Source organism: Megalobrama amblycephala, linkage group LG11 (assembly GCF_018812025.1).
Source record: "Megalobrama amblycephala isolate DHTTF-2021 linkage group LG11, ASM1881202v1, whole genome shotgun sequence".
In the NCBI taxonomy this organism is placed as follows: Eukaryota; Metazoa; Chordata; class Actinopteri; order Cypriniformes; family Xenocyprididae; genus Megalobrama; species Megalobrama amblycephala.
The window spans coordinates 37,481,746-37,497,626 of NC_063054.1; the positions used below are offsets into that span (position 1 = coordinate 37,481,746).

The 15,881-nt window shown below is 39.2% G+C and overlaps 1 protein-coding gene across 2 annotated transcripts in view; it reads right to left on the reverse strand.

Annotated features, from left to right (window-relative positions):
- Window positions 1–128: 128 nt before the first annotated feature.
- The window catches only part of wu:fi04e12 (desmoplakin), a 36,905-nt gene continuing 21,152 nt past the window's right edge, over window positions 129–15,881 (reverse strand). Inside the window, exons 15-24 of one of the 2 annotated variants that reach the window (XM_048207862.1) lie at window positions 15,232–15,407; window positions 13,254–13,432; window positions 10,825–10,963; window positions 9,528–9,721; window positions 9,212–9,374; window positions 7,810–7,893; window positions 7,341–7,448; window positions 7,159–7,257; window positions 5,033–6,859; window positions 129–3,848 (exon numbers count right to left, since the gene is read on the reverse strand). In XM_048207862.1, the coding sequence (XP_048063819.1) occupies window positions 624–3,848; window positions 5,033–6,859; window positions 7,159–7,257; window positions 7,341–7,448; window positions 7,810–7,893; window positions 9,212–9,374; window positions 9,528–9,721; window positions 10,825–10,963; window positions 13,254–13,432; window positions 15,232–15,407 (6,194 nt within the window). In that variant the 3' untranslated portion in view covers window positions 129–623. The remainder of the gene's footprint in view (window positions 3,849–5,032; window positions 6,860–7,158; window positions 7,258–7,340; window positions 7,449–7,809; window positions 7,894–9,211; window positions 9,375–9,527; window positions 9,722–10,824; window positions 10,964–13,253; window positions 13,433–15,231; window positions 15,408–15,881) is intronic. The other variant, XM_048207863.1, reaches the window with a different exon arrangement.

Genomic DNA, 15,881 nt, shown 5'->3' on the forward strand with positions numbered 1-15,881 from the left:
GACATAAACATTGTGATGCCAGGCCTGGATTAGAATTGTTTTGAGCATGGAAAAACTTTGCTTTAACTCCTAAATATAACATATCATAAATAAAAGCACACCGTGGTAATAATTCTTCATTCAAGCCATACATTTTATGAGGTCTTTCTTTATTTGAGCAATAAATTTGTAAGAAAAGAAGTCAGACACTGTAAGTTATTAACTTCACTGAGTAATTCAAGCTAGTACAGTGAAGGAAAAGTGAAGGCACTGAAACTTTCCAGAAGATAAAAAAATACAGCAATTTAACAGTATTAGTGTAAAATCAAAAACAGAAAAGACATCTTTACCCATCCAGTGTTAAAAGCAACTTTCATATCTGTTTAATAAAATTCAGAAGTAGATAAAAACCGAGAATGTGAGTAAACAGGCAAAATTAAAAGTGTATATTTCTGGATTTAAGAAACATTAAATGCTATTGGTTTTTCAAACGTGCATAAGGTTGTAAAAAAAAATGCTGATTTGTTTAGAACATCCACATTTCCAAAGATTATTAAAATGTTAGAAATTTTCTCGTAATGTTATCTTAAAATACTTTGATGCATGATTGTGTTATATAACATTGCACAGTACACAATGTTTGTTTAGGAGAGTGATCTGCTGCTGAAAGATGTTCTGCTGTAGCTAAAGCTGCTGTATCTGGAAGATGAAGAAGGGGATAAACTGTAGTCCACGCTGCCCCTACGGGATCCGCTCCGAGAGCCTGAGGCGGATCCTGGATTGGAGAGGTTGTAGGGGCTGCTGATTCCGCGTGATGAAACTGTGGCGGCGGGAAGCATGCGGACACCCGTGTTCTCCTCATTCATGCAAGCTTCCATAGCCTCCTTGTAGGATATCCTTAGCTTGGTCTTGGGACAGGTCAGGGTCTTGGGATGGTGACGTGTATCCTGGAGCCTCTGAGCCGCTCTCATATCCAGCCAGCCTAGCTGCAAAGCCTCCTCAAGTGAACGTCTGCTCCCAAGCTCTGGGTCGAACAGCCCGCCGGTTAAATACTGGAATTCAAGGAAGCGCTGACCAGCCTCATACGGAAGCCACTTCTCCTTAACAGCCTCAGCGGCTGACATTTTACGCTTGGTTTTCACATCTTCAAAACCAATGTAGGCTTTCTGGGCAGGTTTTATCCTGTTAGCCATTTCATCATCCAGAATACCGAGGCGGGATGCTTCCTGAATAGACATGCGACGACCATTTTCAGGGTTCACAACCCCACCGGTGCAAGCTTGTGCCTCCAGGAGTCGTTGTGCTGTGATGGAATCGAGGATTCCTCGTTTCAGAGCATCACACACGCTGATCTTCTCCAGCTTCTCTGTGTCAAAGATTGCTCCGACTGGATTCTGTTCCTCAATTGTTTCTACTAATGGGGTCAGTTTGATTGACATGCTGGAAATATGCTTGGAGTTTGCAGAGGATGGATCTTGCTGAGTGGAGATGCTCTCAACTCTTTTAACAGTTTCAGTTTTAATTATCTGACTTTGCATGGTCTTCTGGGATGAGAATGATGATGAGGAGGAGCTCAGGGTCTTTGCCTTGTTGGTGATAATATCTGCAAGCTCAGTAAGGCTGATACTTCCTGAACGATATTTATCAAGGACATCTTGGCTAATCACTCCCTTCACAAGCAGGTCTTTCAAGTCGTACTGAATGCCTGTTTGGATGTCCATTATAGCTGTTGTGGTTGAGCCATCGGCAGCAGTGATGACTGTTTCTTCCCACTCGCACTCTTGCCGAGACAATTCCAGAAAGGTCTCGTAGTCTATGAGTTTCTTTTCATAGGCTTCACGCACCGTCATTTCTTTATTACTCTCTGGATCAACTATCAGTACCCGTCTCTTCCTTGAGGAGTTCTTCTGCTGCATCTTTTTCTTATCATGAAGAGGTAGAAGCACTAGCCCCGTCTTCTTATCTGTGATGCAGCGACTCTTTAGCTCCAAGAAGGTTAAATTGTCCTCTGTGTTTGGGTCAAAGAAACCCTTTGTGTCATCTCCTTCATCTTTCAGAATCTGGTTCATCTCTTCACCAAAGTAGCCCCTTTGGAACGCCAAATCAACATCAATTCGATGACTGTGTTTAGGGTCAATGATGCCACCGCTACCAATCTGAGCCTCAAGCAGGCGAATACCATGACCTTTCTCTATGAGACCCCGTTCAATAGCTTCAAAAAGGGAAATCATCTTGTTGGTGCCTGGGTCTTTGTACCCAGTTACTGCTCTCTCGGCAGACAGAAGCTTGTCTTTGAACTCCACGCCCACTAGTCCTCTCTTACAGGCCTCCTCGACTGTGTAGTACTCATTGTTAATAGGATCAATCATGAAGCCCGAGGCGGCCTGGGCCTCCAGAAGCTCCAAGGTAGTGCCTGGTCGCAGAAGCCCATTCTTCATGGCCTGGTAGATAGGCAAGGTGCAGTCGTTGGCCTCGTCATAAATCCCAGCAATGCAAGTTGACCCTCGGAGATAAGCCCGAAGCCTGTGTTCAATGTCTTGGCTGGTAATCTTGCCCTCTCTCAGATGATCCACGTCCGAAGGTTCCAGCAATTTTGCATCCACCAGATCCGATACATTAACTTCGCTACGCAATCCCTGTACGGTCATGGGTTTCTCTGGAGCCGGAAGCAGGAGCAAGCCGGTGCTGAGGTCAGCCTTGCATCGCTTCTTGAGGGTAACGTAGCTAGCACGTAGACCAGAGTCTGGATCAATGTAGCAATCTGGTCTGGCGTTTAGAGCTTGATAAAGATCCTCATCAACAAGGTCACGGTCCATGGCCGTATCTTTGGAGAGGTAGACACTAAGGATAGGATCAAGGATGCCTCCTGCTGCCTCTTGTGCTTGCAGGAGACGCAGAGCTGTTTCCCGGTTGATTATTCCCTTTTTCATGGCTTGGCTAGCTGGCAGGAGTTTTGCAGTTTTGGGATCCCTGAACCCAACACAGCCAGCCTCTGCAGTCAACAGCTGCTGCTTGTCAGCTTCATCCACAAGTCCATTCAGACAAGCCTCCTCAACAGTCATCTTCACATTAGCTCGTGGATCTATGATGTACCCTGTGGCAGCTTGAGCCTCCAGCAACATGTTTCCACTTTCATCTGAAATCAAGTTTTGATTCTTAGCCTCTGTAAAGGTCATTTTGCCTTTAGGTCCTGCTGCCAGCCCTGCAATTGCTCCTGTGCCTTTAAGATTGAGCCTGATGTCAACAGATACATCCTCAACAGTCCGCTGGCCCTTCATCAACTGCTCAAACGTGACCTTGTCAATCACACCACAGTCATGCAGCTGCTGTGCCGTGACCTTCTTGCGGACACCTTCGAAGACAAGTGAGGAGGAGTCTGTTTGGTCTGTTTGAGTGTATTTGGCAGCACCGTCTGGTTTCTGCTGCAATCTCAGCAACTCCTTCTGCTGCGAGTCTCGAAGTGCCTGCATCTGTGCCCTCTCTCGTTCCAAGTTCTGCAATAGCAGCCTGTAGCGTTCTTCAGCATCCTTCAGTTGCGTCCTCAGCCTTTCCATCTCGGTCTTGACAGAGTTAAATTGGCTCTCCATGCCAGAGCGCTCTGAGATGTGCTGTCGAAGTTGCTCCTCGTGAGTAGCACATTTGCTCTTCCATTGGTCAAAATCCTTCTTGATCCTCTCATTATCCTCCTGCAGCTGCGATTTGAGACGCAGTTCCGACTCCAGTGAGAGTTTGATACGGGCTAGCTCGTCTTCCTGCCTTTTCAAGCGCATCATTTCCTGTTCCATTGTTGTCATTTTCTTGAGGAGGCCATCCCGTTCTTGCTGCAGATTGCTGCACTGAGATTGGGATGTCTGGATCACGGAGGAAGTCTGCAACAAAAAGGCAAAAGATAAAATGAGTGTTCTATCATTTAAAATATATTTCACAGTATTCAAATTGATATTTCTGTAAATAATTTTTCAGATATGACAAAGATTTGTTGTATTCATTGTCAATTACAAAACAGAACTGATTGGTTTTCAAGGTAATTGCACTTTTCCACTGCGTGGTAACACTCGGCTTGCTTTACTTTTTGGCTCGGTTTGCTTTTCCACTGCAGTTTAGTACTGCTTCAAAGTGGGTGGGATTATCTTAATGTTATAGTTGTGCATCCTCTACTGCTGTTTGGTTTGGTGTCTCGTGTCGCAAATCCAATGACGATGGTAGTGACGATTCTCTCTGACCAATCAGTGATTTGCAGTGTTTACACATCACATTTTAGTATCGGTATGGCTCGCTTGGAACCTCAACTGAGGTGGTACTATTTAAAGTGAGCCGTACCGAGCAGAACCATGCAGGGGAAAAACGCCAAAAGTGAGCTGTTCCAAGCCGTACCATACAGAGTAAAAGTGCCATATGTACATGGCTTAGCTTCTAAAGGAGGGATTGCCAAACCTGCTCCTGGAGGGCTTCCTGACTGTAGACTTCAGTTCAAATTATGCCCCAAAACACCTACCTTATATTTTCAAGCAATTCTGAACACCTTGGTTAGCTGGTTAAGGTGTGTTTGATTAGGGTTGGAGCTAAAAACTGCAGTATGGTGATCCACCAGGAGCAGGGTTTGCCATCCCTGTTCTAAAGGATCAAAATCACAGAGGACGCCACAAAAGATAGAGGCTAAAGTGATGCATCTCAAATGTGGTTAAGACAAGACTGTACAAATACATTTAGTGTCATCTGAATATGGGTGGATGCGATTGGATCACGCAAAAAAGCGTGCAGCATGGAAGCCGGCAAGGTAATTAAGATTCATGCAAATTAAGACATGCAAAAATGGTGCAGGACAGCATTTCCCAGAAGCCACCAGAAGATTGCCACCAATGGAGCTACGATCCATTGGGAAATGGATGGATTTTGGGAAACACTACCCAGATTAGTGGGCCATATTTTGCATGTCAAGACTAGCCATTTAGAGAATGCAGCGTGAGAGAGAGATGCAAGCGGCTAGCTTCATCTAAATCTACAAATTTTAAGGATAAAACTCGAGAACTCTAGTTTCTAGTTATCCTAGTACCTCTCTGGCTTGTTTTTGTACATTTTCTATCTCCAGTTGCAGTTTTTCTCTCTCTCGTGAGAGCTGCCGCATAAGCCTGTCATGCTCTGCACCGGCACGCTGACTGGACTCAAGCTGTTTCTGCAAAGCTGCGATTTGCTCATTCATTTCCCGATCTCCGAGCTTTTTGCCTTTGAGCAGCTCCTCGTGTTCTAGACGCACAGAGCGCAACTCCTCCTCCAGGCGGAGGCGATCTTTAGTAAGAGTTTCGGTGAGCCTCTGTAAACGCTCAGTTTCAGCAGTGCTTATGTTCAATGCACAAGTCTTCTCTTCCATGCTACGATGAAGGGCCTCGTAGCGCTGGTTGGAGTCTTGGACGCGTCCCTGCTCCTGCGTCAGCTGCAGTTTCAGAGTGTTCATCTCAGCTTTCAGGGCAGTCAGGGTCTGAGAAGAAGCTTTGTGCTCCTTCAAGGTGCGGTCTAGTGCCTCCTGAAGCTGCTTGCATTCATTGTCCGCATGTTTTGCCTCAAGATTGATCTCTTCCTGGCTCTTACGCAGGGTGGTGATTGTAGTGGTGTACTCTCGCATGGCCTGGCTACTCTTTTCAAGTTGCGACTCTGATCTCCTGCGCTTGCTGGCCTCCTCTTCTGCCACTTGCCGCTGTTTCTCCAACTCACCTTCCAGGCGCTTCAGCTCCTCCTGGAGCTCTTGAATGCGGGTCTGTAGGCGTGCGATAGTCTGTTCAGACCGGCCCTTTTCAAGGGCATGGGCCTCCAGCTCCACCCGGATGAGGCTCAACTCACTGTGGGAAGAGCGAAGCTGCACCAACTCCACATCAGAGGCTTCGTTCTTAGTTTTGAGGTCGGCCAACTCCACCTGCAGTCGCCTTGTCTCAGTCTCTAAAGTTCTTTTCAGACGTCGCTCCTCGTCAAGACAGCGTGTGAGACGATTGATCTCACTACTCTTCTCCTGCAGTGTCCGACTAGAGCTCTCCTGTACCTCCTTTGTCTTGTTGTCTGCTTCACGCTTCTGACTAAGAATCAACTGGACTTGAGCTTCCAGCTCTTGCCGCTTTCGGCCTTCTTCTGTATTTACAGCACTAAGTCTCTGTACCTCCTCTTCCAAGTGTCTCCTCTGGACCTCCTCTTGGCTGAGGGAGAGACGAAGCCTTTGCAGCTGCTCCTTCAACTCCCTAGATTCTCCCTCTAATCTTTCAATCTCCAGCTGCATGGAGGCAGAATCACTTTCCTTCTGCTGCGAAAGCTTCTGCATGCTGGTCTGAGTAACGAGGATTTGAGACTCGTAGGTCTGTTTCACCTCTCGTATCTCTATGCTGTGCTCCTGCCTTACCTTTGCCAGCTCCGTCTGCGCCTCCTTGACGCGACGAGCCTCGTCTTCCAACTCCTTGCGCAGACGATCCAGTTCTCGGGTCCTTTCAGATACCGTCTTCTCCAGCTCCATCTTGGCCCAGCTGATCTGCTCGAGTTCTTTGAGTTTCTTGCGCATGGTTTCATCGTGTTCTTCCTGCAAAAATGTGTAACGCTCTTCCACGACCTTCTTCTTCCTTTGCATATCTTCCAACTGCTGTTTGAGGCGACGTACTTCATCTTCAAGCTCTTGAAGATGGGTTTTAGAAGACTCCAGGCTGTCCTGTGTGGCCATGCACTTCAAAGTCTCAGTCCTCTTCACCTCTTCCAGAGAAAGCAGGTGTGTCTGCGAGTCATTCAGCTCCTGCTGGTATTTAAGGAGAGCCTCCTGCAAAGAGGCATTCGTAGCAGTGTGATCCTTAATTGCGTCTCTCAACTGCTGAAGTTCCTCCTCGAGCATCTCAATCTTGGTATTTTGCATCTGCAGAAAACACAGCATAAATCATTACACTTGACATTTGGTCAAAATGTCTGTTGACTTGAGTACTAAAAACATTTAAAGAAATACACTGTAATTTGAAATCTTCTGGCATGTGTTCACAGAAGCAGGTTTAGGGTTAAGTAGGGCAATACGATCTGAGAAGAAAAATCTGGTTACAATTCTTTTCGATAGTCCACTTTAGATATTCTACTAACTATAAGTAACTTTGTAACTACATTGTGCAGCCCTAGGGTTAGGGTTGGAGAGTGCTGTGCCTAAACACCGGTGTCTTTATATACCTTCAGTTCTTCCATGTTCTTCTGGGAAGCCATGAGAAATTTGTAGTAATCACTTGAACGGGTGAGCAATTCTAAGTAGTGTGCATTTAGAGAAGAGACCTAGGGGACAGAAACAAGTATGAAAAATATGAAATTATAATTGCAATTGTGTTGGCTGGGAAAGTGTGTGTTTCTAGGTGTACCTCTTCTGAGATGGAGGAAGATGGAGACTGAAGCACAGTCCTCTTGATGGGGATGTTAAGCAAAGTCTCCAGTCCAGCACCGTAAGACGCTAACTCAAGCTCATAGTTCTACAGGGAGACAGTTCACACTATTATTTAATGTGTCAGATCTGGAATTCAATTACTGTGCTTGACTACTGACAAGATTTTAGTAGGGCTGCAAACTCTAAAGCCTAAAACAATGTTTAGGTATTTGACTATTGGTTTATTTTTATATTTGTATAACACTTTTCACAATTCACATTGCTTCAAAGCAGCTTTACATAAAATTATGTTATAGTATCTTAATATTTGCATTGCCTTATAGCAGATTAGAGCTGTGCGATAATATAGTTTACACTTTGCAATGATGCAAACAATAAGTTAACAATAATTAAGGTAACACTTGCACTACAAAATCCAATAACAGCATGTTAAAGGAAATGAATACCTTGATGGCATTTATGCAGGCGTTGCCATCGTTCTGCACCGTCTCCAACAGCTCTCTCTTTGCCTTTATATCAGAGTTTAATGCCTGCACACATTATGAAAGAGCACAAATGTTAAAGGAAGCTCTTTAAATGTTTAATTAATATTCAGTTAATTAATAATTCAGCTCCATGAATAGGGCTGTGTGGATTCTGTTGAAAACCATAAAACAAAACATTTTCATTACTTGAAATAAAATAAAGGTTAACCGAAATAAAAACACTCAAATTTATTTTAATTTAGCTAGTTGCCAAAGCAACATTTCTCACAAATAATTTAAATTTCACAATGTATTAAAATAACTAAAACTGACATAAAAATTAATAAAAACTATTTGGGTCAAAAGTTAAGGATAATTATGATTTTTTTTTAAATGTTTTTGAAAGAAGTCTCTTATGCTCACCAAGGCTGCATTTATTTGATTAAAAATACAGTAAAAATTGTGAAATATTTTTACTACTTAAATCAGCTGTTTTCTATGTGAATATATAGTAAAGTGTAATTTATTCCTGTGATCAAAGCTGAATTTTCAGCATCATTACTCCAGTCTTCAGTGTCACATGATCCTTCAGAAATCATTCTAATATGCTGATCCAGAATATCTGATAGTCTGTATGGCCTTCAAAATCTATCCATCCAAATTTCTAGCTTTTGAACAATTTCAAATTTAAAATCTTCAAACTTTTCAAACTACTTCAAACCTTCTCTCTAAGCTTTCTCAAGCCAACATCAAAGTTTGTCAACATCTTGTCTTTTTTTGTTGTTGCCTGATTATCATACAGTATGTATCAATTAAATGACATTTTCATCTGTTATGGTGTGTAAATAAGCATTGCTTATTCCAATCACTTACACTGTTTTTTGGGGGTTTTTTGCACTTTAATTGGTCTATTCTTTCTGTTGACATTGGAAATGATGTATACGTGTTTCTGAGAGATAAAGTTGTCTATTAATTCTTTGATTGCTGTTTTGCCGTATTTTCTACATTTTAGTCATATTTTATAATTTTCTTTAGATGTATTTGCCATGTTTTGATCCATTTTCTTGTTGTATTGCTTGATCCATTTTTATAACTTTATTATGTCATGAAAATGGCGCTTATCATGTTTGGTTGACATGGCAATAAAATCCTATCACATTATTTTGGAAGTTAATGTTTTGGCCATTTTTTTATTGGAGTGGGCGTGTTTTGAAGAGCTTTTGGGCTGTAAATGGTTGACCCAATCTTGGTGTATCACAAAATTACTAAAACTAATATCATAATTATAATAGTATCTCAATTACACTAAAATAACACTGCTTTAGTTTCTTTGGGTGATTGTTTTAGTTATTGGTCTACTCAAGTACATGTTTTCCAAGCTCACCTTCTGTTGGTTGAGGAGTTGGGTGTAAACTGTGATGTCATCGGTCTTGACGTACTGCTGAGTATCAATCTGCCGTTGAGTCTCGTCGATCCAACCGCTGAGATGAGAACTAGACTGCAGGTATCGCTGCAGCTGCGGCAGGTAAGAGTCCAGGTCATCCAACCTGAGAAAAAACATCATCATTAGATGAATCATATGAAATGTGCTATACAAATAAAATTGCCTTGCCAAATACCTCTTATATGTCAAAAGATCAAGGCAGTTTTGATATTTTGATTTCTCGTGTCATGACCCCTTTAAGGAAAGCGTATCTGACCTGCTGTTGATCTGTAAATGGATGCGTTTCCAGCGGTCTGACAGCTGGCTCACATGCTCGGCGTACTGGGAGAGGTTGATGATACACCTGTACCGGCCCTGCTCCGTCTGCTCATTACACTGCTGAATTTTACTTAGATCAGCCACCAGTGAATTCAGCACATCCTGTTTCTGCTCCAAATCGCTGCGCATACTCTGCATTTGGAGAAAAATCCAGGTTAGAGGTCATGATGGAGAGCTAAGGGCTGCACAGGGATCTAAACACTCCTAAAACAACATAAATGTTTTGAGAAGAACAATGCACTATATGCACGGAGCGTTCTTTAGAACTTCTGCATTAATATAAGCCAGCTGGAAAACTTCCGGTGAGAGTCATGTGCTGGTGTGTTGAGCATCAGTAGTGTAATACTTAGTTTATAATCAGAATATAGTCACTTAAATAGTCATGCATAGCATTAATTTAGTTATTCAAACGTAAGACGGCATAAAAAATAAATAAATAAAGACGAGCCTCAGTGTTCCTCCTCCACTAAATTCAATTCGCCCATCAGTTTTCACACTTTTATGTGAAAAAAAGCTTCAAAAATTAAATATTTATTGTGCACTTTAGTTAGATTAATTGAATAAAATGTGTGTTTTCACAAGTGTGCTGAAATCATTGATCTGACAGCTGCTGTGATTATAAAGAGAGAGCGGCGCTCGCTTTCTGTGTCATTCATTCACAAGAAAAGTTATTGTTTTTCATGAGATTTTGTAATACTTCATACTCCATATTGACAAAATGTATTTTTAAACCTAGTTATTTTATAATATTTAATATTTAGTCAAAAACAAAGTGAAGAACAATTAGATATATGCACAAATAAATGCTACTCTGCCGCCACCTGCTGGTTAAAGTGGTAATTATTGTCTTTTTTATTTTGAAATAAGTGTTTTCTATCAAATGTTGAATTTCCTACATTTTTAAACGTTCGGTTTTACAATGGAGACAATCTCAGAAGGATGAACAAGTAATGTTTGTGGTCATCACATTAAAAATAACATTTGAAGTGCTGGGGAAAAAATGCATGTGTGTGTCTAATTACAGATACAGCGTTTTTAAACTTTTTATAGTCCATTGCATAAGTTATTACAAATTGCTTTAGAGTTTTCACACTAAATTCATGCTTTATTTGTTTTTCAAAACAGGGAACTATTGATACAATGAACAATATGTTTTAATATTACACATGCATGTACACCAGCATAAAGCACATTTGCATCATATAAATATCAATACGAGCTTCAGTAATAATTACCTGAAGCACTTTCTGGTATTTCTGGATCTCTTCGGGTTCGAGTGACGCCGTCTCTTTCTCTGTCAGTCGAGCTTCATAAACCTTCACCACATCTTCAGCTTTCAGTATATCCTTCAGCAGGGACTTCACCAAACTCAACCTGAAACAGAAATAAAAACAGTGAGGATGGCTATATTTTTAATATTAATATTTAATAGGTATATTTCATAGCTGATATGATTTGTGATGTGTCCTGTACAATCACATTTATAATGTGTTATAAAGTGAATCTGATTTCAGACATTTGATACGAATCGTCCGATCCGATCCAAATACAAACAGAAAATAATCAAACAATATTTCATTTGTGAAGCATTTCATTCACTGGATTCTAAAAACTTAGATACAAAATCACAAAAATAAGTGTGATTACTGTTCAAAAGCTTGCCGTCAGTAAGATTTATCATTATTTTATTCATCAAGAACACATTAAATTGATCAAAAGTGACAGTAAAGACATTTATAATGTCACAAAAGATCAAATAAATGCTGTTCTTTTGCACTTACTATTCTGGTATTTTTAAATTTACTTTTCATTACTGGAAATACATCTGTCCTCTGGACATTTTAGTATTATTTATATAGTATTTTGTTTATTAGTAATTTTTTTTTTTTTTTTTTAGTTTTTACAAATAATATTTCAAAATAGTTTTAATTCATAGTTTTATTTCAGTTTCTTTATTTTATTTATTAAACTTTTATTTAATAACATATCAAAGAATCCTGTAAAAAAAAAAAATGTATCACTGTTTTCAGCATTGATAATAATCAGAAATGTTTCTTGAGCATCAAATCATCATATCAGAGTGATTTCTGAAGGATCATGTGACACTGAAGACTGGAGTAATGATGCTGAAAATTCAGCTTTGATCACAGGAATAAATTACACTTTACTATATATTCACATAGAAAACACATATTTTAAATTGTAATAATATTTCACAATTTTTTACTGTATTTTTGATCAAATAAATGCAACTTTGATGAACATGAGACTTACTGACCCCAAACTTGGATAACAGAAATGCAATATCATACATTTAACGAGATGTTTTGAAATAAGCAGCTGACGGTTCTTTTCACGAGATTAAATGACTCTTTTCCATAGAGTCATTCCCTGTTTCCGTTTCCGGTCTCATTCTGTCACCTTCGCTTTCCATTTTACCCATGTATGTGTGATTGTGTGCATTTTTTTTTTTTTTAGATTAGTTGTGTTGGTGATTTAGTTCATAAAACTTGTGCACATTACATATGATTGTTTGATTCTGACTCTCTGTTTGCAGCAAAGTCAATTTAACAATTTTTGATCTTGTTACATGATCTTAGTAGTGCTGTACATTACGAAAATTATTTCCCTTTCCCTGGAAATTAACATTTCTTAGAATTAATAAATAATCAATACTGAGTGTTCGCTAGACAAACTGATTAATTGGTTGTAATGTTAGTTAAACTCTGATTAACTGATCCAAATATTCATAATTAAAGGTTTAGTTCACCCAAAAATTAAAATTCTGTCATTAATTACTCACCTTCATATCGTTCCACACCCGTAAATTAAGATATTTTTGATGAAATCCGATTGACAGCAAGATAATTAACACTTTCAGATGCCCAGAAAGCTACTAAAGACATATTTAAAACAGTCATGTGACTACAGTGGTTCAACCTTAATGTTATGAAGCGATAAGAATACTTTTTGTGCGCCAAAAACAACAAATAACAACTTTATTCAACAATATCTAGTGATGGGGGATTTCAAAACACTGATTCATGAAGCTTCACAAATCTTTTGATTCGAATCAGTGGTTCAGAGCGTGAATCAAACTGCCAAAGTCACGTGATTTCAGTAAACGAGGATTCGTTACGTCATAAGTGTTTCAAAACATTTCAAAATGTCAATGTTTCACCACTGGGGGGCGTGACTTTGGCAGTTTGATTCACGCTCTGAACCACTGATTTGAATCAAAAGATTCGTGAAGCTTCATGAATCAGTGTTTTGAAATTTTGAATAAAGTCGTTATTTGTTGTTTTTGGCGCACAAAAAGTATTCTCGTCGCTTCATAACATTAAGGTTGAACCACTGTAGTCACATGAACTGTGTTAAATATGTCTTTAGTAGCTTTCTGGGCATCTGAAAGTGTTAATTATTTTGTTTGAATATTTTGTGCAAAATCTTAATTTGTGTTCTGAAGATGAATGAAGGTCTTATGGGTGTAGAACGACATGAGGGTGAGTATATGTATATGTAATGACAGAATTTTAATTTTTGGGTGAACTAACCCTTTAATTATAACAAGTTATGATTAATTATTAATATTTCCCCTTTGACCTAATTTGCTACAGTAGTGCATCTTTTACATGAAATAAAAACCATGCAGATCACGGTGTACCTCTGGAGATGTGCAGTACAGTAACTATCCAGGTTAACTAGTCTCTGGTTGAGGATGTCCAGCTGAGCCCGCAGGTATCTGGCTTTATCAGTGTCCGTGGCGTCTTTGAGTTCAGCCTGAACGCTGTCTTGCAGACTCAGAATCTCTCCCTTCACAGTCTGTATGTCCTTCTGAAACACCTGAACACACCGCAGGTCCAAAACAGTAAATAAACAGATTCCTCGCTCCCACATCAGGGTTATTATCGTTAACTAACTATTAAAAGCATTTCTGTTAATTAAAATTAAGCTGAAATAAAATAAAATACAAATATTAGATGACAAACTTCAACTAAATGAAAATTTGAAACATTGCCTTGGCAATAAACTGAAATAAGTTGAGGTTGAAGCACTAAAATTATTAACTGGAAATAAATAAACTAAAATTTAAATGAAAATAAATCAAACCTAATTAGCAGTATTTTTTTATTTTTATTTTTTTTTAAAAAGATCAAAAGCACTTAACAAAATGACTAAAAATTTAACTAAAATTAACATTAAAAATTAAAATGAAAAAATAAAAGCTAATTCAAAGAATTAAAACTAAAATAACTCGTATTAAAGGGATAGTTCACTCTAAATGTTAATTTCAGTTTCATTTATAGTCATTTCGTTATGTTCTTTTGCCATTTTATTCATTATTTTTTAATTGTTACTATTCAGGTTTAATTTCTTTTTATTGCATTTTTAGTTTTTATTTATTTCCAGTTAATAATTTTAGTGTTTCAACTTGAAATGCCAAGGCAATATTTTTATTTTTATATTTTATTTCAGCTTTATTTCAATTAAAACTTAAAGTTTTAGTTAAAGGTGCCCAAGAATGCTTTTTCACAAGATGTAATATAAGTCTAAGGTGTCCCCTGAATGTGTCTGTGAAGTTTCAGCTCAAAATACCCCATAGATTTTTTTTAATTAATTTTTTTAACTGCCTATTTTGGGGCATCATTAACTATGCACCGATTTTTTCAGCACGCCGCCCCTTTAATTCGCCTGCCACATGAGCTCTCGATTATATTACAGCACATTTACAAAGTTCACACAGCTAATATAACCCTCAAATGGATCTTTACAAGATGTTCGTCATGCATGCTGTATGCATGCTTCGAATTATGAGAGTAAAGTATTTATTTTGATGTTTACATTGATTCTGAATGAGTTTGAGGCTGTGCTCCGTGGCTAACGGCTAATGCTACACTGTTGGAGAGATTTATAAAGAATGAAGTTGTGTTTATGAATTATACAGACTGCAAGTGTTTAAAAATGAAAATAACGACGCTCTTGTCTCCGTGAATACAGTAAGAAACGATGGTAACTTTAACCACATTTAACAGTACATTAGCAACATGCTAACGAAACTTTTAGATAGACAATTTACAAATATCACTAAAAATATCATGCTATCATGGATCATGTCAGTTATTATTGCTCCATTTGCCATTTTTCGCTATTGTTCTTGCTTGCTTACCTAGTCTGATGATTCACCTGTGCAGATCCAGACGTTAATACTGGCTGCCCTTGTCTAATGCCTTTTATAATGTTGGGAACATGGGCTGGCATATGTAAATATTGGGGCGTACACCCCGACTGTTACGTAACAGTCGGTGTTATGTTGAGATCCGCGTGTTTTCCGGAAGTCTTTTAAACAAATGAGATTTACATAAGAAAGAGAAAGCAATGGAGTTTGAAACTCAATGTATGTCATTTCCATGTACTGAACTCTTGTTATTCAACTATGCCGAGGTAAATTCAAATTTTGAATCTAGGGCAACTTTAATGATAATAACCCTGCTATAGTTATGTATGATTGTTTGTTATGTGAACACAGATTTATACGGAGATCTGTCTGTTTGCTTTCCATGTTTTATAAGCAATAATGAATGAAATGTATAAAAAGAGTCAATACAGAGCCGCGTGTGGTGTTGTGTGTTTGCGACGGTCACCTGTGTGCCGGTGATGTGGCGGCTGCACTCTTCAAGTGCGTCCTCTCCTAACGGGATGTACAGGAAGGTGACGAGGGAAGATTCGGCTCCGTCCAGCTTGAATCTGAGAGCGTTGAGCTCGTTCAGCAGTTTGACGCTCACCGCCGCAGCAAACTCGGATCCCTCTCCTCGAGCGGCTGCAGAACACACAAAACATTCAGGACCTTAAACCACAGCGCTTCATTGTGTGTCTGTTACACTGATGTTTGATTCTTGAACAAATCATTTTATAGCCAGAAACTGGTTGAGACGGTTCACAGAACTCAATCAAACTTCAGTTAATTTGGGTTGATGATTCAAGGAGCACATCTGAAGTCCCAATTTGCATACTAAATAGTATCCGAAATTAGAATTAGTGTCCCAAATCGTAGTATGTTGAAATGGGTATTCCAAAGATACCCTTTTTCCGGTTAGAATCCGAATCACTGAGCGTTGAACGAGGATTTCATTAGAACTACAAAACATGTGTTAAAAACTACAAACATGGTGGATGTGCGAATCTGACGGTTAAGTAGAGAGGGGTTTGACTTATGATTAATAATCAGTATCTGACATGATGAAAATATATTTATTTAATGTTATCCACATTATATTTCATCTGCAACAACATT